Source organism: Sander lucioperca, chromosome 17 (assembly GCF_008315115.2).
Source record: "Sander lucioperca isolate FBNREF2018 chromosome 17, SLUC_FBN_1.2, whole genome shotgun sequence".
Taxonomy (NCBI): domain Eukaryota; kingdom Metazoa; phylum Chordata; class Actinopteri; order Perciformes; family Percidae; genus Sander; species Sander lucioperca.
In genome coordinates this window covers 21,824,704-21,851,789 of record NC_050189.1, presented here as the reverse complement: position 1 = coordinate 21,851,789, position 27,086 = coordinate 21,824,704, and the positions used below count along the sequence as shown (strand labels likewise).

General features: G+C 39.1%; 1 protein-coding gene and 3 long non-coding RNA genes across 4 annotated transcripts in view; 2 read left to right on the top strand and 2 right to left on the bottom strand.

The window, feature by feature from the left end:
• Positions 1–27,086, bottom strand: part of LOC116060888 (muscle M-line assembly protein unc-89-like) — a 295,447-nt gene that overhangs the window by 171,725 nt on the left and 96,636 nt on the right. Inside the window, exons 7-8 of the mRNA XM_035993844.1 lie at positions 17,485–17,838; positions 13,079–13,435 (exon numbers count right to left, since the gene is read on the bottom strand). Of these exons, the coding sequence (XP_035849737.1) occupies positions 13,079–13,435; positions 17,485–17,838 (711 nt within the window). The remainder of the gene's footprint in view (positions 1–13,078; positions 13,436–17,484; positions 17,839–27,086) is intronic.
• LOC118493576 overlaps positions 1–27,086 on the top strand; it is a 328,097-nt gene that overhangs the window by 220,037 nt on the left and 80,974 nt on the right. The gene's annotated exons all lie outside the window — the stretch shown is intronic.
• Positions 1–27,086, top strand: part of LOC118493574 — a 208,194-nt gene that overhangs the window by 170,931 nt on the left and 10,177 nt on the right. The window lies entirely within an intron of this gene.
• Positions 6,366–6,771, bottom strand: LOC116060901. The gene is made up of 2 exons (XR_004107610.2): positions 6,642–6,771; positions 6,366–6,410 (listed from the first exon to the last, which is right to left on the bottom strand). It is a non-coding gene; the product is annotated as an uncharacterized LOC116060901 (long non-coding RNA).

Genomic DNA, 27,086 nt, shown 5'->3' with positions numbered 1-27,086 from the left:
CAAATTACCGTAAAAAGAGAGGATTTTTCTTACACTAATTGAATTAAAGTTCTTCCTAAATACAAAGCCCATATCCCACAATGCAATGCGGGCATTCATATCAGCAGGTCATTAACGACAGTATCACGTTCAATGTACATATTTAATTAGTGGTTTTGTCACCAGCAACAACACGTTGTACCATAATAATGTAAAAATCAGCGGAATACTCCGGAAGTGATGTAGTAAATGACCTCATGAAGGAACTAGTTTTGGTGGAACGTGTGTACGTTCAAAAGTAGTTTTATACTTTATATATATATATATATATATATATATATATATATATATATATATATATTTTATTTATTTTTTTTTCTATTTGAGATTTTATTTTAAGTATTTCCAGTTAAGCTTTTTCATTTCACATTTCTTACTTCCATTGCGATTTTCAATGTCATCTTTTTTAATTTAAGGTTTAAGTTTGAGCTTTTATATTTAAGCTTTGCATTTAAAATTTGTCATTTTTCATTGTCACTTTTTCAAATTACCTTTTTACATTTCAATATCCTTTTTCTTTTTAAATTCAATTATGGCCTGATTATTCGTAGTAGCGTAGTATAATACTTTTAATTTGACCTCTTCATTTTCTCTTTCAACTTTTCAATTTTAATTATGAATAAATATATCCTCCATTAAAAACGTATTATGAAAGGTTAGCAAACAGGTTTAGTGGTCAGCTAACGTTAGCTTGCTTCTTGCTTTAGCTACGACCTACGGAGGTAAACTCTGACTGTCGTTCGCTAGATGTTATGAAAAGATGAATGAGCTTTTGTTTGTTTGCCTAACTTTTCGGCAGAATTAATGTTATGTAATCATTCATGTCCCGCTGGCTACCACCCATGTTAAAGGGATACTTCACCGATTTAGCAAAAAGCTTTGTATCAGCTGAAACCCGGTAGTATTTTTGAATGACCGTGCTTCCCTCCCTCATGTCCCCCTGAGACCAGAGATCTCTGTATTGTGGGTCTGGAAAAAATCTTATGATGACGCAAAACGGTGATTTTTGTGTCATCGGAAGATTTTTTGCCCATAGACAATGGACTACAGCCAGTAGTAGGAGCTACTTCCGCTTGTTTTCAACCCGCCCATAGGGGGTTGGACTGTCGTCTTTACCCGAAGGTTCCAAAAGCAAAACGAGCTCCATCTTTTAGCATCGAACTTTTACAACAATTATGTGCATTCAAACTACCCCACATGTGTACCACCGGGATACATTGGTACAGATCGGAGAATATGCAGGACACTTTATTACAGATGGAATACGTAGCTTCGCCTGCTACGGACCAGCACCTCAGACTGCGGTGTCGCCCGATGAAAATAGCCGGGGAAAGGGACCAGGACAGCGTTTCGATCTTGGTGGAAAGCTAACGCTAGCCGGCCCCCTGTTCTATTAATCCTGCTTGCAAGTGTCCGCTCATTAGACAACAAACTGGATTACATCCAACTCCACCGAAACTCCCAATGCAAGTTCAGAGACTGCTGTGTTTTTGTTGTTGTGGAAACATGGCTGAACAACAGTGTACCGGACTATCCAGCTACCAGGCCTGTCGCCAGATAAAACTCGTGGAGGTGGGCTGTGTTAACACGGACTGGTGTTTGTATCCAGCTAATTGCTAACTGCTGGTAGAGTTTGTGACTGTTAAATGCCGACCATTCTACATTCCACGCAAATTTACGGCTGTGTTTATACTCGTGTTTACAGCCCACCAAGCAGTAATGCTAGTATGTGTTAGCTGAACTTTACGGAACCTATAATGTGTATGCACTAAATGTAGCCTGTTACGTATGTCGTTTTTATATAATGACGTTTTTATATATTTTAAATGTGTAACACCACTTGAGCCACAGTGAAACATTGTTTTGTGTATATGGTTGAAATGACAATAAAACACAATAGACTTGACTCAGTTGACTGCCTCTCTGTAAGTGGTAGGCGTGGCTTGGGAATGGCCTCGTAGTGAAGCGAAGCAAGTGCATTCTGGGATTTGGGGTCTTTCATCCACATGAGCCAAAAACACATTTTCTGGCTTTTCTCTGCCTAGAAGGCACCCATTTCTAAAAAAAAAAAAAAAATCACATTTCTACTACATAAGTGACCCAATTTAAAGATATATTCATCTTTCCAGCAGTGAAATATCCCGTTAATTATTAACGCCGACTTTAAACCGGTCACAGGTTTATTGTTGATCATGTAACGTTACAGTTTTATTTAGTTAACTTAACACCGGGTTTGAGAGTCTGGAAGAAGTGTTGACAGTGCACATTACATAGCTGTGCTCTACAAGTGGAAAATAGGTTAGTTTATAATTTTAGTAATATTTTCCCGATACCCTGAGTACCTTAATATTTGGTCTGTACTGTGCTGTATGTTCATGTTACAAAGCAAAATACAATTATTAACTTATAAGTAATGTATTCCTGGTGTTTTTGTCATATTGCAATGGCCTGTTATACTGATTACGAACCAAGCAAATAATCAAAGCTGATACTGTATGATCATAGATAAAGGAGTCAGAATAACATATTACATGCTTTAAATTCCTTATCTATAGCTCTGCAGTACTCTGAGCAGCCTGGATGGAATTAATATGTTGGACAGAGACAGGGTCTTTTCAGTTGATGCCAACAATTCTCAGTGAGATTTAGATCGTAGTCTCTCAGGATTACATCGTCCTGTACACGTTTACATTAGGTCAACTGTAACTTCAATATGAGGTTTGATATTTGGAGCTGCTTTAGCTGTGTTCAAAGACCATAACATGCAAAATAATTAATTTATAAAAGTAAAACAATTTGATACAAATGTAAATAAAAATCTATTTATTTTTCTCACAAGATACACTGAAGACTGAAATACAAAGAGCTTTAAGGTCAATGGGCCTCATTCACCAATATCTTCCTAAGTTTTCTCTTAAATATGTTCTTAAGAAAGTCCCTAAGAAAAGTCTACATCAGATTCATGACGTGTTCTTAAACAGCAGAATTGTTCGCACCTGTATTCTTAGGATTGATGAATCTCACGTCACTGTACTACCGAGGGTCAGCACACTGCGCCCGGGCTCTGGAGCACCAGAGCCGGCTTGGAAGCCGATGAAGGATTGACGGTGCCCCATGTATCTATGGCAACCAAACTTCACTGGTGAGACAAACGTGTGACGGTCAGGAAGATGTTTTGGCAGGGGGGAAAAACTGATTAGAAAATGTAACGGAACGTTGTAGAAATGTAGTGGAGTAGAAAGTATAGATAATTGCTGTAACCAATTATTTGGAGCAAATTGAGATTTTGTTCTTAGCTAAGAACAAATCCAAGATAAGAAAACATTAGTGAATGTCAGAATCTTCGTAAAACGTGCGTAAGTGGGGTTTAAGAACACATTTCTTCGTAACAACGGTTGGTGAAAGAGGCCCATTGTTCTGTAAGTTAGTTATTAATGTATGCTATAACATAAGCATATTTTATTTAACTCATGTCATTTGTATTATTCACATTTGTTCACAACCACATTTCCTTTTGCACATCATGTAATTCTACTTTGTAGATAATAAATACAGTTTAACGTCTAATTTTCTGACGTCAGGATAAACTTTAAAACCCATCCAGGGTCTCGCTCCCGCATATATATATCAGAACTTCTCACCCCCTACAGCTCCACCAGACCCCTCAGATCAGCCTACCGTGGCATGTTGACTGTGCCCTGATCATAGAAAAAATGGCCGCTGATAGGGCCTTTTCTGTAGCGGCTCCTCGGCTCTGGAATAGCCTGCCAGAGGCCGTTAGACAGGCTGAGTCTGTTGATATTTTTTAAAACACGGATTAAGACATACTTTTATTCTCTGGCTTTTAATTTTAAGTGTGATTAATCGGTGTTCTTTCCTTCTACACCTGCTCAGTGGCGGTTCTACACTGAGTCCTACAGACGTGCCTCTGCATGTCCCTGGCCACATTCTTTCATTTCTTAGTTGGCTACGTGTATTAACAGCCCCCATAAGAACAGAACTATATACATTTTTTCACAATCAAAGCTGATATTTACCCGAAGCTGCTTCAGACCGAAGGAACAGAAACAGAAATGCAGTCATGAGAGCGGAGAGAGTGGTCATCTGCGGTCGTCTTTCTCTGTTCTCTCCCTCACTTGATCTGTTGTTTTTACTACAAGACACACTATATGGTTTGGGTGTCAGAGCCAAAACCCACTTGAGGAAGCGTGTAGAGGTTACTAGCTTTGAGCCTTTAGATACCACGCGCTCCACTCACTAAGTATCCTCCATTTTGTTTTCTGATTACAGGAACACGCCCAGACAGGCAAAATGGCGCCGTACAGACGTCATTTCCCTCCTCAGCAGAGCTCTAACTGAAGTAAAGGCCTACTGTACCAGCCTCTACTACACTGTACCAGCCTCTACTACACTGTACCAGCCTCTACTACACTGTACCAGCCTCTACTACACTGTACCAGCCTCTACTACACTGTACCAGCCTCTACTACACTGTACCACCCTCTACATGGTGAAGACATGTCCCGCCTTACTCTGCCTCTGATTGGCTTACCCTAGTATTCTCACCCTAACCCTAACCAATCTCACTCCTCATGCCTAAATCTAACCAATCCAACCAAGAAAGCCAACAAGTACTAGCCAAGCAGAGGCAGATCAAGGCGCAACTAGCTTGTCTTCACCATCCTAGGAAACACAAACTCTTACAGGAAGACAGAATCAGACGTTAAGCTGAACACAGAGAGATCTACATACACATTTAACTATTAGGAACCAAATATATCTGCATATATTACACATATGAATAGTAACAATGCCCATCAAACAAGTCAAATTGTTTCTGTAACATAACAAGAGTATAAATAGTGTGACGGTGCAGAGAGGAAAGAGTTAATAAAGTAGACTGAGGTCAGTCAGTGGTCTGTGTGTTTGTCTGATCAGTAAAGATGGCTGTTGTAACTGAACTCTTACTGCTTCATCTTCTTTATAGTCAGTTCTTCTTTAAACTGCAGAATGACTTGGAGTAAAAAACCCTGAACTTGAACACTATCAGTTTGGTTTTTGGTTAACAACGTGACATGTTTTGTATTCAGATGAAATAACTTGTTCCTACAGGCATATTTTATTAAGGAGTTACACCCCAATAATCAAAACCAGACAGTGCAACCCCCCCCAAATAAATTATCATAATGATGAATGAAAGATAGTAATTGTTAAAAGTGTCTTGAATTCAGAGCTGATCAGGAGCTTCAAACAGTCTTGTTGATTCAAGAGAGACACGTGATGATGTTCTGAGTTTAGTTTCCTGTTTCAGGGCGTCGTCTCTGGCTGTGAGCCCAGATACTGAGTCTGGGTCTTTATTATCTATATATGGCATCAGGCTGCAGCAGGTTGCAGCTAGTTATTGGCTGAGTCAGCTGAGGGAAGGCCCAGAGTGTGTGCAGCTTTAGACTCATTTTTTTATTTCAAGATTTAACGTTTCTTAATATAATTTATCACAGCATGCACTTATAGAGAGCAATGTTAATTATTATTGAATGGTTTCTTACATATTTGTATTATTATGGACACTGTATTACAATAAAATATATTGGATGAAAAATACAATTAATATAATAATAATAATAAAAATAATGACATTCAACTCCAACCATCTATATTTATTAATTATTAAGTGGTTTACAGCTAGAATAACTTATCTTTATGCAAAAATAATTTAAAACTTTTAGTTAGTTTAGATTCTTAGGCTATTCACTCAAAGTAAAAAGTACTAGCATTATTCATAATGTATGCTCCAGATGTGTTTATTGCCTGATGTGTTGTAATGTGTGGATCATTGTGTGTCCTTAGACATTGTGAAAGGATTAATATTTATAATACTATCTATGATTTGCTTGCAGGTGAAGAACAAGCCGAGCATACACTGAGACTATTCTACAGCCTAAGGACAACTGAAATAGATCCTAGAGTATGTGAGTCTGCCCAGGCAGCACCTGGAGATCCTGCTGATATTGAGATTCTGACCTATAATGCAAAAAGAATCCACACGCAGTGACTCACTCTGCTGCATTTGTAAGACCCTTCAAATTAAAAGCATGCTGTTGTGACCTTCATGACATCAGTCTTCTCTTCACTCTCTCTGTTAACTTTGTGGGAGGGTTTAGATATTTATGGAACTCAGTTAAGCAACTTTATGGGTGTTCCTTTCAGAGAGGAAGCTGAACGTGAAATGGTTTACAGTCAGGTTAAAATAAAATGTGGAGATCAGTGTGAGGAGTAACCTTACCTGGGTTAATTACTATGGTAACCAGAAAATCTTTTGTTGTTTATTCCCAAAATCTGAGTTAAACATGCAGACATTGCATGTGTTCAGTCTGAAATGAAACGGAAAGAAAAATGCTTTTGAATGTAACTTGAATCCAAACATAACGAATGTGACAGAAAACATAGCTTCTTCTTTTTTTTATCAGGGAGAATAATTAGAATATACACATTAATATACACCATAACTACATTATCAGTAACCTACATTAGATAATAACAAGGTAACTCTGTCTACAAAGTATTTAGACATCAATCATTTCACCAAACACGTCATAGCTTACATCATGTTTGTCCTCATTCATGCCCACATCAGGGGGGTTAAAGATGGTCCAAATTCTTGTCTTTTGGTAGGATTTCACCGTGACGAAAAACTCTGCTTCCTTTTCTTTAGAGTCAGGAAGTGTGTGTGTGTGTGTGTGTGTGTGTGTGTGTGTGTGTGTGTGTGTGTGTGTGTGTGTGTGTGTGTGTGTGTGTGTGTGTGTGTGTGTGTGTGTGTGTGTGTGTGTGTGTGTGAGAGAGTCATCAGCTTGGAAAGCTTCCAAGCCTTTACCCACGTGGCTGACAGACAGTTTCTAAACCCAGAGAAAATAACTTTTGTAGGTCTCCGTGTGAAGTGCAAAATGTAGCCGGAAAGGTTATATGGGCTGTTTCTCTGCCAGCTGCACATGCTCAGTGGTGACAGCTGGTTGCAAGAACATGGAGGTGAACAGTTAGCAGGAACAGCAGCAGGAGCCCCCTGCTGACTTTATTGTGCAACTGACTGAGTGGACTTTAAAAAATAATGTTTTTCCAGAAAAGGGGTCTGGTATGGGTGCATGTTTAGCTCCTAATTATGCTAACCTGTTTTTAGGACTATGGGAGGAACAACACATTTTTTTCTGTCAACAACCCATTCAAAGAAAACCTCTTGTGTTGGGGTAGATATATTGATGATGTTATTTTGTTCTTTTTGGGATAAGACAAAGAGCTTCTAGACTTCCATGCTTATGTCATCACTTCATATGCAAATGTTAAGTTGAGCCTGGAATATGACCAACAAGTCTTTAACTTTCTGGATATAATTGTAATTGTAATTAATTTATTTGAACAGGGACAGTGCACAAAAAAAATTAATAGATGTCTTGTGCCAGGTTGTAGCAAATTGCTAATTTCCGCCCGTAGTCCCTTAAAGATCTCTAAAGATGACCAAGGCTTAATGCACACTTCTATTTTTAGAAAAACAACTGATTGAAATACCATATTGCATGCGAAGAGTTTTCACCCACCATGGCTTGTTAGTAATATCCCTTATGGACAAATCCAGAGACTAAGACGTATGTGTGATTCTGATCTGGACTTCCAAATCCAGTCTATGGACAGAAGCAGCACTTCAGACACAGAGGGTATGAAGATCAAGTTATAAGGGCTCGTGTTGCTGATATTGTTCCCCTTTTAAAAAGGTGACGCATAGTATATAACTGACCTACTTCTTACATTGTACTTAAGTACATATGTACACAAGTACTTTTAGAATATAATAGATGTTTATTGCCATTTATACAGGTACAAGTTTGGAATTTCTGGAACTTTTACTTTTACTAGATTCAAATATCTTTAAAGTAACAGTACTTTTACTTTAGTACAATATTTTAGTACTCTTTCTACCGCTGGTTTTGCTCCACTGGTTATAAGCTAGTATATAAATATTCCCCAATGTTTCCCCTCTATGAGACAAATGTCAATTTCAAAGAGACACTTTAACCCACAGTTAAATATAGAGAAATATAGAAAGTCTTTGAAGACTTCCCAGTGAAATGGGGGATATATTTGGCGTCTTTTATTAACAGAACCTTTACTTGAGGGGAGAGATTGGTTGGGGAAAAAACAAACAGCAGATTTAAACATGGTCTCACAGCAGCAGAAAGAGAATGTACTTAGTAAGTATATTACACATGGCAGTGTTAGTGAAAAAACACCAGATCTCTCCAGTTGATGCCAATGATTCTGTCAGATTCAAATTGTAGTCTACCAGGATTACATCATCCTGTACACATTTACATAAGGTCAACTGTAACTTTAATATAAGGTTTGATACTTGTAGCTGCTTTAGTTGTGTTCAAAAACCAAAACATGCAAAACAATGAATATATAAAAATAACAACTTGATACAAATGGAAATAATGCAAAGTATTTATTTCTTCGAAAAGATATACTGAAATACAAAGAGCTTTAGGTGCATTGTTCCGTAAGTTAGTGTAATTAAAGGTGAGTGATGATAACTTTCCATCATATTTCTGATTCATGTATTAGTCATGTCTCATATCATTTGTATTATTCCCATTTTTTCACAACCCATTTCCTTTTGCAAACATCATGTATATCTATTTTATAGATAATAAATACAGTGTACTGTCTTAATTAGTGACTGATTCGTCCACCAGGTTCCCCTGAGATATGATTAGCTGTATCAGATGCTTTTATAATTACAATAACAATATTCACAATGTAATCAACTCCTCAGTTTAAACCATTCAAGCTTATTTCATTTGATGTCATTAGATGGAAGAAATCATTCTAAGCAGAGACCATGAGCCTTTATATGACCCAGTGGACAACAAAAATAAACCCCATATAAAATGTATGGTTAACTCGATCAAACACACACAGGGATGACCTGTTGAAGACCTTTTTACACCTGATTTGAAGATATTTGGTTTGTAGTATAGAAACATCATTTTCTGTTTAACGCTCACTGTGATACATAAGTTCTGGGTACATTATTACATTCTGTTTAATGGAACATTTAAAGTATTTTGGTGTACTGCTGCTGAGTTTATATTGTCTAAACAGTGTTTTTCATTCAATAATTATTCTTTTGTTAAACACAGTATCAATTAGGTCATTTAAGATTTACTTGAGACCATTTATTTAAAATAAAAGTACTTTTAGTTAAAGGTCCAATATGTAATATATTTACTGTAATAAATCTAAAAATGAACCCAATGCGTCACCAGACATTAAGGAAACATGCTAACTTGAAATACTATCTTTTAACGGTAATCGAGCAGCAAAAAGAAAGTTTGGAGTGAGTGAGAAACTTGTGAGGGACTGGCGAAAAGCAGAGGTTACTCTTACTGCATTGAAATAAACAAAGAAAGCTAATCACGGGCTGAAAGCAAGCTGGCCAGAGCTGGAGGAACGAGTCCACAGATGGGTGCTTGAAATACATGCTGCCGGGAGAGGCTTGTCAGTGGTGCAGTTACAGCTCCACACCCTGGTAGTTGCCAAGGAGATGAATATAAATAACTTTGCAGGCCGGCCTTCTTGGCGTTACCGCTTCATGCAACGCAACTGTCTCTCTATCAGAGCACGGACAACTATGTGAGACAAGCGTCTAGCAACATTGTTGTGGATGCTCCTGGCCACGTTAGAGCAGGCGCACATATATAGAGGTTGACTCCTCGACGCAACAGCTGCGGGTTCGACTCCAACCTGCGGCCAGTTGCTGCATGTCATTTCCCCATCTCTCTCCCCTTTCGTTTCTTCATCTGTCCTGTGCAAATAAAGGCCTTAAAATGCCCAAAAAAACAATCTTTAAAAAAAACGTGAACTTCAAGTCTGGGGAGGAGGGGGCGGGGGAGACGACTCTCTCCAGTATTTTGAATTTGTACTGCAGTAACTATTTCAAACACTAGCTGTCCGTATTACATATTGCACCTTTAACTTATCTTGTTCTTTAAAGCAACAGCACTTTAACTCAAGTAAAATATTCTAAAGGTCAAGGTGAACGTTATTATCCCACAAGGGGAAATTCATGTGGTCATTCATTACGCGCCCTTGTCACAAAATATTCTCTAAAAACATAGACACCACAGACAAACCAATAAACATATATAAAGAAAAGTATACAAAAATAACAATAACAATACTGCAGAAATGACAATGACATAAATTAACAATGACAATACTGACAATGACATAAATTAACAATGGCAATACTGACAATGACATAAATTAACAATGACAATACTGCCGAAATGACAATGACAATCCATATAATAACATGACATAAAATGACTAATATTATCAGGAAGCTAAAAATGTAACAAAGAAAAAATAACTAGGAATGCTTGTCAAGGAATTGAGATCTACCATCTAGTTAAAGTGCCAGTGTGGAAGTAAAGTGCTTATGATGTGCTTGGTCATTAAACAATCTGATCGCTATAGGCACAAATGATTTGTAGTACCTTTCTGTTCTCATGCTCTGTTGTAAAATTCTACCAGTTGACCTACTACTAAGACAAGCTCATTGTACAGCTGAGCTGATGACACCTGGTCAAGTCCGATGATCTAACTGGCCATCTTGATCATGCGCTGCAGTCTCTTTTGGTCCTTAACATGCATGTTGCCAAAACACACAGATAAGGCCAAAGGACAGAACACTCTGGAGGAGACTTTTATAAAACATTACAAGAATGTGTGTTCTAGTTCTGTTAAGGTAAAAGTGGGCATTTAGGCAATAGCTCACCACACGCCTTCTTGTGTTGTGATTATAACACAGCTAAGGGGCGTTGTTGTTCGGCCCAACGTGGAGCGGAGGAACAGTCATCAAGTATGGTAATATGAAAGAGTGTTATGCCCTTTTAAAAATATGTGCACGGTCATGTTAGTAACACTGTGCAGAATATTTTAAGATATTGTTCATGTTCGTTCATTATATAGATGAATGTTGTATGTACCTGGAGGAGGTTAACTATGGACGAAGATCAAGTGCAATTGTTGATTTAGATATTCATTTCTACTCTGAGAGCAACGGAGCAATGTTGCTAGCTAAAATAGCCATCTCCTAAGCTTTATGTGTGTGTGGTAACGTGTTTCCATATGTCTAGTATCTTTACTGCAGTGGATGTTTGTTTTGTTTTTTACCAGAATAAAATGACTACTCAACTGGGAATACTGGCCTGTGGTGTCTCTATTTTCTTTAGGCGGTTCTGCTCTCTTGTCTTCAGGCAGTTCTGTTTTTTTGTCTTTAGGTGGTTCTGCTCTCGTCTTTAGGCGGTTCTGTCTTCTTGTCAGACAGAAAAGGGCCTGCGGTCCTTACGTCATTTATATATCAGGACACCCACCACTGCAACAACAGCTAGAAGAAGCAGTCCACCTACAACCCCTGCTGCCAGTACACCGTATCGGCCTACAGGAGAGGAGTTTTCATCCTCGGAACCTGAAGATGTAAAAACATACGAGTCAGTGTAAAATGATTATATAAGGCGGTTCTGTTCTCTTGTCTTCAGGCGGTTCTGTTTTTTTGTCTGCAGGCGGTTCTGTTCTCTTGTCTTTAGGCGGTTCTGTTCTCTTGTCTTTAGGCGGTTCTGTTCTCTTGTCTTTAGGCGGTTCTGCTCTCTTGTCTTTAGGCGGTTCTGTTCTCTTGTCTTTAGGCGGTTCTGTTCTCTTGTCTTTAGGCGGTTCTGCTCTCTTGTCTTTAGGCGGTTCTGCTCTCTTGTCTTTAGGCGGTTCTGTTCTCTTGTCTTTAGGCGGTTCTGTTCTCTTGTCTTTAGGCGGTTCTGCTCTCTTGTCTTTAGGCGGTTCTGCTCTCTTGTTTTCAGGCGGTTCTGTTCTCTTGTCTGCAGGCGGTTCTGCTCTCTTGTTTTCAGGCGGTTCTGTTCTCTTGTCTGCAGGCGGTTCTGCTCTCTTGTTTTCAGGCGGTTCTACTCTCTTGTCTTTAGGCGGTTCTGTTCTCTTGTCTTTAGGCGGTTCTGTTCTCTTGTCTTTAGGCGGTTCTGCTCTCTTGTCTTTAGGCGGTTCTGCTCTCTTGTTTTCAGGCGGTTCTGTTCTCTTGTCTGCAGGCGGTTCTGCTCTCTTGTTTTCAGGCGGTTCTGCTCTCTTGTCTTTAGGCGGTTCTGCTCTCTTGTTTTCAGGCGGTTCTGTTCTCTTGTCTGCAGGCGGTTCTGCTCTCTTGTTTTCAGGCGGTTCTGTTCTCTTGTCTTTAGGCGGTTCTGTTCTCTTGTTTTCAGGCGGTTCTGTCTTCTTGTCGGACAGAAAAGAGCCTGCGGTCCTTACGTCTTTTATATATCCAGACACCCACCACTGCAACAACAGCTACAAGAAGCAGTAATACTGGAACCCCTGCTGCCAGTCCATGGTATCGGCCTACAGGAGAGGAGTTTTCATCCTCGGAACCTGAAGATGTAAAAACATACGAGTCAGTGTAAAATGATTATTAATGCTTCCACTTGCCTTAAGTGTATTTGTGTACTTTGGTTTAGTGTTATGCCCTTTTAAAAATATGTGCACAGTCATGTTAGTAACACTGTGCAGACTATTTTAAGATATTGTTCATGTTCGTTCATTATATAGATGAATGTTGTATGTCACTGGAGGAGGTTAACTATGGACGAAGATCAAGTGCAATTGTTGATTTAGATATTCATTTCTACTCTGAGAGCAATGGCATATAGGCTATGTTGCTAGCTAAAATAGCCATCTCCTAAGCTTAATGTGTGTGTTTCCATATGTCTAGTATCTTTACTGCAGTGGATGTTTGTTTTGTCTTTTACCAGAATAAAATGACGACTCAACTGGGAATACTGGCCTGTGTTGTCTCTATATAACACAACACAATGCAACGCACCTGTTACATCAATAAAAGTGTGATAGTGGAGCAGTCTTCATCCTCTCTGATGTTAGAAACTGCAGCTACAACCTGATACTCAGAAAAACTCTCTAAGAGAGACTACCTCACCTGCTGGCTCTGTAACCTGCAGACGGATGATCGTGATTCGCTCAGACTTGATGCCTCTCTTTTTCCATCTTGACCCATCTGGTGCAACTTGACAATCGTATGTTCCATTGTCTTGTCTGCTCACATTCTTCAGAATTAAAGACACGTTCCCGTCCTTCAGCTCTCTGTCCACCAGCTCCACCCTGTCCTTAAAGGATGGATGCTGGTAGGTTTGATCCATGTGTCCATCGCTGTAATAGAGGACATATTCTGGCTCCAGGTCAGGTCTGGTCCACTCTACAGCTCTGATGGAGGAATCAGCAGCCTGACATGGTAGAATGACATCCTCTCCAGGGCGCACTGGTACCACTATCACGTCTGCAAAACCATAAAAAAACTACTATTAATAATAAAAAGTCATGTTATTTCAACAGTTGTCTACAGGTGTGTCCCTGCAGAAGGTCTCTGTAGAGTCTCACCTGATGGAGACGTTCACTATCTGTCACAACTGCAGAGATATCACAGGACTTTATTACCACAGGTCAACTCTTTAGAAGACTGAGATGTGAAAATGGAGCCATTCACGCAGCCAATCAGAGCCGTGGAAACATGTTGGCAGATTATTTTATAGATAGGAGTCGGAGCGATGTGTCCCAATCTAACTCTATATAAATATATCAGGAGAAATCTGTTTCTAATGGAACATTTTACCATGTCTGCAAATTTGCTTAAAATGAATTAATTTGAATCTCTTTAAGATATTATATACATATATAGAGAACATTATCCAATATCTTTGCTGGATTAAGAATGTTGCCACATTATTTGTCCTGCAGTAAGTGAATGTTAACGTGTGTCCTTCCTGTCATCAGCTGCTGTGAGGAACAACTCAAACTAATAGAGGCTCAACATTTGAAAAGAGGTAATGTCTCTCTTTAATGTCCCTGTGGTTCACAGTTTGTATCTCAGCCATTCTCTTCTGTGTCTCTGTCCCTCTCAACCCTTTGTTTTTAACTGCGAAGTTAGAAACAGTGTGATGATTAGGGATGGGCCATACCAAACTTTTTTTAATTTGAAACGATACCGAAACTGATAAATTTCTTAAAATGGGATGGGATTTTATTTTTCAATTAATGGTCTTTTAGAAAAAAGAAGATAATTACACATACTGACCGTTAAAAACAAAATTACAAAAGCTGTGAGACATTATTTGTCCTGCAGTAAGTGAATGTTAACGTGTGTCCTTCCTGTCATCAGCTGCTGTGAGGAACAACTCAAACTAATAGAGGTTCAACATTTGAATAGATGTAATGTCTCTCTCTGACAGTTGTAAAATAGAATTAAAACAGACTACACATGGACACACACAGATGAATGGTGAGGGAAGATTGATTCACCGTAGTTAGTGATACAGGGTGCACTGTAAAAACAAAAAAATCTAATTATTATTGTGGTTCTTATTATTATTTATTATATATTATATAGGGCTTAGGAACATTTTAGGGTAGCTTCAGCACCCCTAAAATAGGCCTAACGACGTCCCTGTTCCTTCACATAGTTCCACAGTCATGTGACCAGGGCCAGCTTCAGGGCTGTTTTTCGGCACAAACTTTATAAAAAAGCTTTGAAAAAGTTTGGAAGTGATGCAGCTACCCATGTTTTGTATAATGTGATTTTATTATCAATATTTTTTAAAGGGATTGATACCAAATGAGTAGCTTGCAAGTATTGATCCGCCCATCCCGAGTGACGATCACTCTTTCATACAATGTGTTTTCCTCACTGTGAAAAGTGTGTGAATGAAATATTAAGCTGTTACATTTTCCTAACTTAACCCTCTGCACCCTCAGGTATTTTTGACTCCAAAACTCTACAACAACTAAAAGGTCACTTGAATGTTAAAAAAGGTTGTGGGACCATAAACAGAAATAAATAAATAAAACTGAAGTTGAATCTCACAGATATGTATTGATATCACACACAGCAATAAATGCTAAGCTAATCACCTGTCCAAATCAGTTATCATATGAATTAGGAGACAAACAGTGAAAAAATAAACATTCTAACTTATACAGTTCACAAAATATCAAAATTTTTTCAAAAAAGTCCAGACGCTTTTGTCCTCATGTCTTTCACTTATGCCAATACTCAAAATAACAATCTCATATTTATTGATATCACACACACAGCAATGCTACACAAGCATTTGTGTTGTCTAAACCAGTTATAATTTGAGTCATCCACTGCAAAAATAAACATAATGAACATTATAACTCATATAAAAAGGACAAACTATTTAAATTTCTTCACAAAAGGCCCAAACTTATGCCAAAACTCCAACGATCTTTGGTCACATCTTACTATTCTGACTTTGACTGATCTCTCCTCACAATAAACAATCTTTGTCCCATCTGTATTTGGGAAAAGAATCACTTTATCTGCTATATATAGCGACACACATAACTCCTGTGGAACATCAGTAAGTAGGCCATAAGGCTATTTATTTACTTTAAACATCAGATAAAGTAATTCTTTTCTCTAACACAGATAATAAAAAAATTTAACCAATGTATTTCTTCATGAGTCTGCTAAGTTAGTGATAATAACGTTACGTTACCTAACTTGTTTGGTAGCTAGCTAGCCTGCTAACTCCACCCACCGTGCTTTAATGCCAGTGTTTGGAATAACGCCGTTTAAAAGAACGGCGTTAGGAAACAACGTTATTTTTTCAGTAACGGGGTAATCTAACGAATTACTTTTCCCGTCGTTACAACGGCAACGTTACTATACGTTAAATGCGGTGCGTTACTATGCATTGTTTGAATAAACTGTGTAATCCAAACACACCACTGGCTCACAGCTAGTGAGGAGGTGGGTTAATAACGAGGTAAGCGATTATGATTGGCTAAGACAGAGTCATGTTTCATGTTAGCCAATCACACACGCGCCACACACACACACACACACACACACACACACAACAGCTAAACAGAGATTCGATGAAGCAGCAGAGATGGCGAGTCAGGAGCAATCCGATGAAAAGTTGGCATTTTCAAGGTGGAGATATAAGCACTAAAAAATGCTCAAAAAAATCCAAATTCTTTGACATAGCAACTTTTTTTTTAACAGCAACACAAATAGTTACTTTCCCTGGTAACAAGGTACTTTTATTATAGAGTAATTCAGTTACTAACTCAGTTACTTTTTGGAACAAGTAGTGAGTAACTATAACTAATTACTTTTTTAACGTTCCCAACACTGTTTAATGCTAACATTACACTGTTGTCAGAACATGAACTGAACAAAGTCACCACCCATCTGATGACAGCAATGTGTTTTCATCACTTCGACAAGTGTGTGAATGAAACATTAAGATGTTTACTTTTACTAATTTAGTGTCGGCCCGGACGGCTAACGTTAGCTTGCTCATGCTCAGTTCTGTATATATCATCTGTATATCATGTGTATATATATATATATATATATATATATATATATATATATATATATATATATATATATATATAGCTGTTATCGTCTTTACCAAGAAAAGAGGAAGAGGGAGTGTGTTTTGGTTTTCTATCAAGGTGAAGGGATGTCCCGCCCTAATCTGCCTTACTTAAATCTTAGAAAAACTAAATATGATTTTACCCAGGAAAGAAAATAGGACTAAATATAAAATAAGATTACTGAAGGTTTACTGCAGATGTCCTAAGAGATGATGGGTATGTTTAAACTATTAGAGATTGAATTCAGAAGATAAGGAACGATGAGTATCAGTAGTTGTAGTAGTAGATGGGAATATTTTGAATTTAAGGTAAGGGAGTTTTATATAAAATTTAAAGAAAGACTACAGAGAGTATGAAGTCTATTTGGTGCAGGATATAAGTGATTGCTGTAGTAAGACTTTATTCTTATCTATTTATGTAGCTTTATATTTTCATTGTATTTTTCTATTCTATTTCTGATTCAACGCACATGAATTCCAAAGCACCTGTACGGCTCTGTACCTGTGCTAATGGCAATAATATATATTCTTTTTTTTGTATTTTTTGGGGCATTTTTATGCCTTTATTTTCATAGGAAAGATGAAGACATCAAAGGGGAGAGAGAGGGGGAATGCCTGCGCATGCACACCTGCGGCCGCTGCGTCGAGAAGTAAACCTCTATATGTGCGCCTGCTCTACCAACTGAGCTAACCCGGCCACAATAAATATCTATTCTAATATCTGATGTTGATAAAAGCATCTTCATCAGCCTACAGGCCAAGTTAGATAACTTATATATCCATCCTTAGAACCTGAAGATGAATAAAACATATGAGTCAGTAAATGTGTGATAGTGGAGCAGTCTTCATCCTCTCTGATGTTAGAAACTGCAGCTACAACCTGATACTCAGAAAAACTCTCTGAGAGAGACGCACTCACCTGGTTCTGTAACCTGCAGACGGATGGTTCTGATTGGCTCAGAGTCGGTGTCTCTCTTTTCATGTCTTGAATCATTTGGTTTAACTCGACATTCGTATGTTCCATTGTCTTGTCTGCTCACATTCTTCAGAATTAAAGACACGTCTCCGTCCTTCAGCTCTCTGTCCACCAGCTCCACCCTGTCCTTAAAGGATGGATGCTGGTAGGTTGGATCCAAGTGTCCATCGATGTTTAAGAGGACGAGCTTTGGCTCCAGGTCAGGTCTGGTCCACTCTACAACACTGATGGAGGAATCAGCAGTCTGACATGGCAGAAGGGCATCCTGTCCAGGGTGCACTGTTACCACAATCAGGTCTGAAAAACAATAAAAAAAAATGCTATTAATAATAAAAAGTCATGTTATTTCAACAGTTGTCTACAGATGTGTCCCTGCAGAAGGTCTCTGTAGAGTTTCACCTGATGGAGACGTTCACTGATCTGTCACAACTGCAGAGATATCACAGGACTTTATTACCACAGGTCAACTCTTTAGAAGACTGGGATGGGATTAAATGGAGCCATTCACGCAGCCAATCAGAGCCGTGGAAACATGTTGGCAGATTATTTTATAGATAGGAGTCGGAGCGATGTGTCACAATCTAACTCTATATAAATATATCAGTAGAAATCTGTTTCAAAGGTGACATTTTACCATGTCTCTTTAAGATATTATATACATGTATACATATGTACAGTATAGAGACATTATTCAATATCTTTGCTGGATTAAGAATGTTTCCACATTATTTGTCCTGCAGTAAGTGAATGTTAACGTGTGTCCTTCCTGTCATCAGCTGCTGTGAGGAACAACTCAAACTAATAGAGGTTCAACATTTGAATAGAGGTAATGTCTCTCTTTAATGTCCCTGTGGTTCACAGTTTGTATCTCAGTAAGTAATGTTAGTGCAACAGAGGAAACATACACACATAATAAAGAATACCCCCCCCCTCTCTCCTGTGTCTCTGTCCCTCTCAACCCTTACTTTAACTATGAAGTTAGAAACAGTGTGACGATTAGAGATGGGAGATACCAAACTTTTTTAAATTCAAAACAATACCGATACTTTTAGTTACAATTCCATTGATACTGATACATTTCTTAAAATGGTATGTGATTTTATTTTTCAAATAATGGACTTTTAGAAGATCATTACACATACTGGCCATTAAAAACCAAATTACAAAAGGGGGTGTGTAGTTTTATGTGTAAACAGGTTACTTGTGCTGCTGCTCTGTTCCACTTATTTGAAATCACAAATGGAGCATCTTGCCGTATCCCTAGTGACGATCACTCTTTCATGCAGTGTGTTTTCCATGGTGTTTCCTCACTACGACAAGTGTGTGAATGAAACATGAAGATGTTTACTTTTACTAATCTAGTGTCCGCCCGGACGGCTAGCTAGCTAACGTTAGGTAACGTTAGCTTGCAGAGTCTCAGTTCAGCATCATCTGTATTAGAGAGAAGAATCTCTTCATCTGATGTTTAGAGAGAATAAAACAGCTTTCCAGACTACTTACTGGAGTTCAGCAACTACACAGAACATATACAAGTACAATATGGGCTGTTATTTGTGTCCCAGTCAATAACTGCTCTTGAGTAATTTGTTAGACGAAATTTAAGCCTGCTCCTGACCAGGCTAACAGCCAGGATTTATTAATCCTGGAGCCTTTTCCTTATTATTATCAGCCTGTATTAAAATACAACAGGTGCATGTTATTATTTAAAGTGTGACCATCATTTTTTATAATTATTCATGTGACAGTCATTGTTACTGTTATATTGTTGTATGAAGACTAATAAACTGCTGTTCATATTGTTGTTAGAAGTTTGATGAATATATTATGACAATTGTTGACATAATTAGAAAAGGCTGATACATTTGCATTAAATGAAGTCAGTTACTAAGGGCAATATATAAAGTGCTGTACATGTGTTTCTATAGTTGACCAATGCACCTTGAATTATTTTAGTTGATTTTTTATTTTTTATTCTTTAACAATAAAGGATTCAATAAATCTGCATTCTTAGCACACTATTTGTGTTGTCCAGTAAACTGGGACTATCATTTGAGAGGATTATACAATTATAAAAACCTATCCTAATTGTACAATCCTCCTTAGTTCTAGTCTTAGTTCACTGGACCACTAACTATATAGTGATGTAGGCTACTCTACATTCATGAAACAACAGAGAGAGGACACCCCAATGGTTTTTGACCTTATATTTAGCTTGGGGGAAATAACTGATGTGTATTAAATTTAACACTTAATTATTTTTACAGTTTCTAGATTTCAGAGTCCAAGTTATTCAGTGTCTTTCTTTTCTATGTCCATATATACAAGGGAGCAAAGCATATAATATGTAGAGAAGGAAACTCGTCCTCTATAAAAACAAAAGTGGCAGATAATAGTGGATCGACTGAATGATAGATCTAAAAATATAGACAAACTACTGCTCTTAACTTAAACCATTCAATGAGTTACTTGTCAAAAACAAATAGTTGTACATTTTGCATTAAAAGCAAGCAGTGGAAGTTAATATGACTTTGGTCATTCATATTTTAGCCAATGAGAGAGAGATAGAAACAGATTGAAAAAGATATTTACGCATCAAGCAACAAGCTGTTGTTGAGACACATGAAGCTGATCAATTTCTAACCAACTCAAGTCTAAGCATGTCATTGTTTGCTATGATCAGTTGCAGTCTGTAAAACAGCAACAACAAGTTTCCTGTTACATCAGATTGTACTGACTTCAGAGTCTCTCTCTCTCTCTCTCTCTCTCTCTCTCATTTAGGCGACAAATCTTTGTCTAAACTGCAGAGTTGGTCAAACAGTCTGAAACAGCACCATCACTCTCTTATATTTTAAGGAGGCTAACTGACAATGTTGAATACAACCCTTGTAATTAACAAAACCATCCATCCATCCATCTTCGTCCACTTATCCGGTAACGGGTCGCGGGGGTAGCAGCTCCAGCAGGGGACCCCAAACTTCCCTTTCCCGAGCCACATTAACCAGCTCTGACTGGGGGATCCCGAGGCGTTCCCAGGCCAGGTTGGAGATATAATCCCTGTATGAAGGTAAATATGGTGCAAAAAGGGAGAGCTTGTAGAATACAATGTGAGAACTTGCAGAACAAAGAATCTGAACTTGTATGTTAAAATTTGTACTTGTAAAAATAAAATTTGCACTTGTAAAAAATATTCACACATGTGATCTGAATTTGAAGTCATACAAAGAAAAAAAATATGAGAGCTGAACTTGTAAGTTGAAATTTGCACTTGTAGAAAATGTTCACACACCTGTATTCTGAATGTGAAGTTACAGAAAAAATATTCATATTCAGGTGCAGATTGGCCACTTTGTGATGCAGAGAGCACATATGTGAAGTTGCAGTGACAGATTCCAGAGGTTGTAATCACTGAGTTGTGGTTGTGATGGAAAATGAACCAGAGTAAAAAAAAAAAGTATACGAGTAAATGTTGCATTATAAGTTTGCAGCTGTCATTGTGTTCATGTAAATTTGTGAATATTTTTTCTGTAACTTCACATTCAGAATACAGGTGTGTGAACATTTTCTACAAGTGCAAATTTCAACTTACAAGTTCAGATTTTTTTTACAAGCTCTCATGTTTTTTTTCTTTGTATGACTTCAAATTCAGATCACATGTGTGTGAATATTTTTTACAAGTGCAAATTTTATTTTTACAAGTGCAAATTTTATTTTTACAAGTGCAAATTTTAACATACAAGTTCAGATTTTTTGTTCTGCAAGTTCTCACATCGTATTCTACAAGCTCTCCCATTTTGCACCATATTTACCTTCATATCCCTCCACCTAGTCCTGGGTCTTCCCCGAGACCTCCTCCCAGCTGGACTTGCCTGGAACACCTCCCTAGGGAGGCGCCCAGGGGGCATCCTTACCAGATGCCCGAACCACCTCAACTGGCTCCTTTCGACGCGAAGGAGCAGCGGCTCTACTCCGAGCTCCTCACGGATGACTGAGCTTCTCACCCTATCTCTAAGGGAGACGCCAGCCACCCTCCTGAGGAAACCCATTTCGGCCGCTTGTACCCTGGATCTCGTTCTTTCGGTCATGACCCAGCCTTCATGACCATAGGTGAGGGTAGGAACGAAAACTGACCGGTAGATCGAGAGCTTTGCCTTCTGGCTCAGCTCTCTTTTCGTCACAACGGTGCGATAAATTGAATGTAATACCGCACCCGCTGCGCCGATTCTCCGACCAATCTCCCGCTCCGTTGTCCCCCCACTCGCGAACAAGACTCCAAGGTACTTGAACTCCTTCACTCGGGGTAAGGACTCATTCCCTACCTGGAGAAGGCACTCCATCGGTTTCCTGCTGAGAACCATGGCCTCCGATTTAGAGGTGCTGATCCTCATCCCAGCCGCTTCACACTCGGCTGACTAACAAAACCAATACTGTATAATACATTTATACATGCTAAATATTTAAAAGCCTAACTTTTAACTATAGTTTTGTAAATCCATTCTCATTATCAAAAGGAACTTAAACAGATAAATATATTTTTTAAATAAAGTACATTTCAATCGCATTCCCATTTTCTAGAACAAGATGACATCATTCTATAACACAGGTCAGGAGTAAAGTCTACATGAGTCTTTTCACAATAAAAGCTGATATTTACCAGAAGCTGCTGCAGACAGAAGGAACAACAGGAACATTAATATAGCCATGCACGCTGGGATTTTTTTTCATTTCTGTTCTCTCCTCCTTTGATCTGTACTTTAGTTGGTGCGTCAGGATCAGTGCAGAATGATAGCTGTAAGAGAGAGTGGATAGGGATTTATATCTGTGTGAGTTGGAGGATCTACACAGCACCCCACTGTGCAGTGTTGAAGTTAAAAAAGTTAAAACATTGGTGATGTTTTAGAGCAATATACTTTTAGGTTAAAAAATTTAACCTATTTTATGTAAACTGTTGTGAGACTGAGTGACACTGAAACTGAGCTGAAAATGATTGTTTCAATACTGATTAGCATTCGACTGTCTCACCCCAACCCTTATCTTCTAAAGAAATTGATTAAATCATGTCTGTTATTTAGCATAGAGGTAGAGGCTCTAGAAGACCTATTGTTCAAACAGCTTTGAGAGCCATCCCCTGTTGGGCCAGACTTGATTCGGACAAAGAATGAGTATTCCTGTAGTTTGGAAACAAACAGGCTCGGGCCGTTATTTTCCGCCACATCCTCGGGCCGGGCCGGGCCTGGGCCGGACCCTTGATTCCATTTTTTTTTTTTATCCATTACCTTATTATCCTTTTTGGGTGGGGAGATAGCTATGCCATAATCAGAAATATATATATATATATAGGCTATATAAAAGTAACAAATGTGTACAAAAGTTAGGCTGCAGTTACTAAATGCAGCACTTCATGCGCGGAGTCTCCTCCTCTCGCACGCATCACACCGGGAGCTGGAAGATGTAAAGAAGAAAAGAAAAACAGGAGAATTACCTTTGAGCAAGTGTGGAGGAAAGTCAGAGGTATGGAAGCAGTTTAAACAAGTCGTGGGCAGTGACAACAATATGTTGTTCATCATTGTTTCTTCTTTTTTTTTACGTTTCTTCATTTGGATCCATTTGCGATCCGTTCCATTCTAAACTAACAGCAGTTTACAGCTTCGTCCTTGTTGTATTATTCTAAACAGATTTCTGTAGTTCAAACAACTCTGAATTGTAGTTGAGAACGTCAGTTATAACGGCCCACGTATTAAAAAACTGTCGGGTTTAAATCAGGCTCGGGCTCATAATTACAGTTAATGTGTCGGGCCGGGCCGGGCTCGGACACAACGTGCTCGGGCTCGGGTAGGGTCGGGCGTGATTTTTTGAGCCGATCTAAACTCTAGTGCTGCTCAGAGAGAGAGAGAGAGACAGTAAAGAGTTAAGTTCACCATGTGTATGGAGTTATGGTTATACAAGCTGTTCAAGGCCAGAAAGATATTTATGAGGTTATTTCATGTTTGACTCACTTCACACTGAGTCACACCTTGTTTAATATAAAGTACCTTATGACTTACTGAAACAAAGAGATGCTGTTTGTGACTTTTAGTTCCCCTCAACAAGCCACTTCCTGTTTCAACCACGATTCTCAGCAGCTTTGCATCAAGAATTCATAACAGAAACAGAAAGCTTTCTGCAAAACCCTTGAAAATCCAGACAGAGCTAATCTGTTATAAATATAAGGTAAAGTACTGTTATGTACACATGTTCTTTTCATGCCACTTTCTACTTCTACTCAGAGGGAAATACTCTGAACCTTTTACTTCATTACATGTATGACATTGTGAAGATGCACAATGGGCTCTGGGTAATTGTGATGCCATTTCTATGGATATTTTTTGAAGCATCACTTCAGGTTACAGGAAAAAGAAAGAATTCCAAGGTTGTGATTTGCCTCGATGACTGTTTTAGAGCAATATACTTTACAAGTTATTTTATCTGAATGCAAAACATGTTACCAGAGGTGGCGCCAGGGAGGGGCTAGAGGGTGCTGTAGCTACCCCTAGGATTGCCATAGCACCCCCTTAGCACCCCCAAGAAATTGCTGTGGTTGATTTATAAATAAATAAAAAATCGTTAATGTGTAAATTGTATAATTTATATTTGAAAAACGAATAAATACATTCATAAAACAAACAAGTGCTCGTATTCGGCCAAAAGCAGCACACATTGACCTTACTTCCGCAGTAAAATATTCACAAAGAAGAAGAAGAGCTCAATATTTGGAGCCGTTAGGATTAGAGAAGTGAGTCTAATGCTAGCAATGGATAGTTTTTTACTCCCTAAACGTCAAGGCGTGTAGACTTTAACAAAATCTGTAAATGAGACTGAAAGATATGGTGAACCTGTCAACATCCGGGACCGGAGGAAGGTAATCTGACCACGGCTGTGATTACTGCTGAGGATGCTTAACGTCACCCTGCTGTACATGACATTAGACCAGACGTCACCCTGCTGTACGTGACATTAGACCAGACGTCACCCTGCTGTACGTGACATTAGACCAGACGTCACCCTGCTGTACGTGACATTAGACCAGACGTCACCCTGCTGTACGTGACATTAGACCAGACGTCACCCTGCTGTACGTGACATTAGACCAGACGTCACCCTGCTGTACGTGACATTAGACCAGACGTCACCCTGCTGTACATGACATTAGACCAGGGGGTCACCCTGCTGTACGTGACATTAGACCAGACGTCACCCTGCTGTACGTGACATTAGACCAGACGTCACCCTGCTGTACGTGACATTAGACCAGACGTCACCCTGCTGTACGTGACATTAGACCAGACGTCACCCTGCTGTACGTGACATTAGACCAGACGTCACCCTGCTGTACGTGACATTAGACCAGACGTCACCCTGCTGTACGTGACATTAGACCAGGGGGTCACCCTGCTGTACGTGACATTAGACCAGACGTCACCCTGCTGTACGTGACATTAGACCAGACGTCACCCTGCTGTACGTGACATTAGACCAGACGTCACCCTGCTGTACGTGACATAAGACCAGACGTCACCCTGCTGTACGTGACATAAGACCAGACGTCACCCTGCTGTACGTGACATTAGACCAGACGTCACCCTGCTGTACATGACATAAGACCAGACGTCACCCTGCTGTACATGACATAAGACCAGACGTCACCCTGCTGTACATGACATAAGACCAGACGTCACCCTGCTGTACATGACATAAGACCAGACGTCACCCTGCTGTACGTGACATAAGACCAGGGGATCCCACAGCCAGGCCACAGTGGGTGAGTCAGCTGATAGGGGTCCATGCAAGAACTTTACTCTTATCTCTGTCTCGTAGAAGAACATTACAGTGAACATGTGTTTTACAGAAATGTGAATAAATGGATCACCGAATCTAAAGTTATACAGCACACTGTACATCAGTTTATTTTTAGCCCAGAAAACGCGTTCGCCGTCAGTGGCTTATTTAGATATATTAAGTCACTACAGATATGACTACATTATTTTGACCATACGTGCAAGTGTGAAAACTGTGTGAGAATACATGCGCGTGTGTGTTTATGTGTGTGCTTGGCTGTGTGTGGTGTATTTGGCCTGCTGCATTAATCTTCTGAGCTACTGTATGAGAGCTGCAGTAATGATTGTTTGAACCTGGCTTGTTGGCTGGTATTTGAAATATGTTTGGTGGGCTAATCAGAGTTCTATGGTGCTGTTGTATCGGCAACTTTAAATTAATCTCTCTCGTTCGCTCGCTTAGTAAACCGCGGCGGAGGTGGCCATCTGCGCAATTGTGTGTAACGTTAGCCTATTTGTGTCAAGGGAAACTCAAAATTTCAGAGCACCCTCACTGAAACGTCCAGCAACCCCAAAACACCAGCAAAAGAACATCTCTGGCGCCGCCACTGCATGTTACGTCACATTTAGGTTCTTCTGTCAAAGACACACTCATGAAGCTGAACTGATTCTAACAAGACAAATATATCAAACTAAAACAAAATATTTATATGAACTTTTCTGCTTGGTTTTGATTTTTTTCCTCTAGTAACCCCCTGGCTCAATTATGAATGTAGACTCTTAAGATGTACAGAACATGTTGTTTCCTGTTGTAGATCTTTCAATAAAGCTTGTATAAAAAAAAATAAAAAAGGTGCGCTCAGGTACTTAAATAGCACCTAGGAACAACCCGTAAATACCCCCAAAAAAAGTCAGTTTATCTACATAAATCTTTTCACAATCAAAGCTGATATTTACCCGAAGCTGCTTCAGACAGAAGGACCAACAGGATGATAAATGCAGTCAAGAGAGTGTTGATTCTGTCCGTCCCTGTTCTCTGTGTACTGTTTCTGCTCAATGTTGTGAAACTTCAACAGTCTGTTCAGACATACTGTGTGATCAAGAGTTGCTTCTCTTTCAAACCGCTGACATTAAAGAGGAACTGACATCACACTCCTGACTGAGAGGATTGGGAGAGGTGCAAGTTCATTTCGAGTTAAGGGGGACGTGTTTTTTCTTTCGTCTATATCTGACGGTGAGGGATTAACATGAATATCTATCTGACAGACCCCCCCCATCGAAAAATAACGCAACAGGTACCCCCCAGATGTTGAACCTTAACACCAGGGGTCCTTGACCATGCGACAGACATTTGACGAGTAGGGAGTGAGACTGTGTTGTCAGATATCAAATAAGTAGCATAACTTTGTTTTTTACTACAATTGATTCATAGTAAAAGTACTTTTAGTTAAGTAACTTTGTTTTTCTTAAAGCAACAGTACTTTTACTTGAGTAAATATTCTAGTTCTCTTAAGGTAAAGTTCATTTGAAGTCAATCTCTCTTAGTCTGACCTCCTCTGGACCATCTCATCATGACTTCAGGTCAGGTCTACAGTGCTGCAGTACGGCCTCCATTTGTCCCCTCCATCCTGTTGAACAGATAAGAACCTCTCTACAGTCCACGTGGCCCTCTGCTGGACTCAGAGTGTTACTGATAACTGTTCACCTCCATCTTCTTTCTTCCAACCAGCTGTCTGC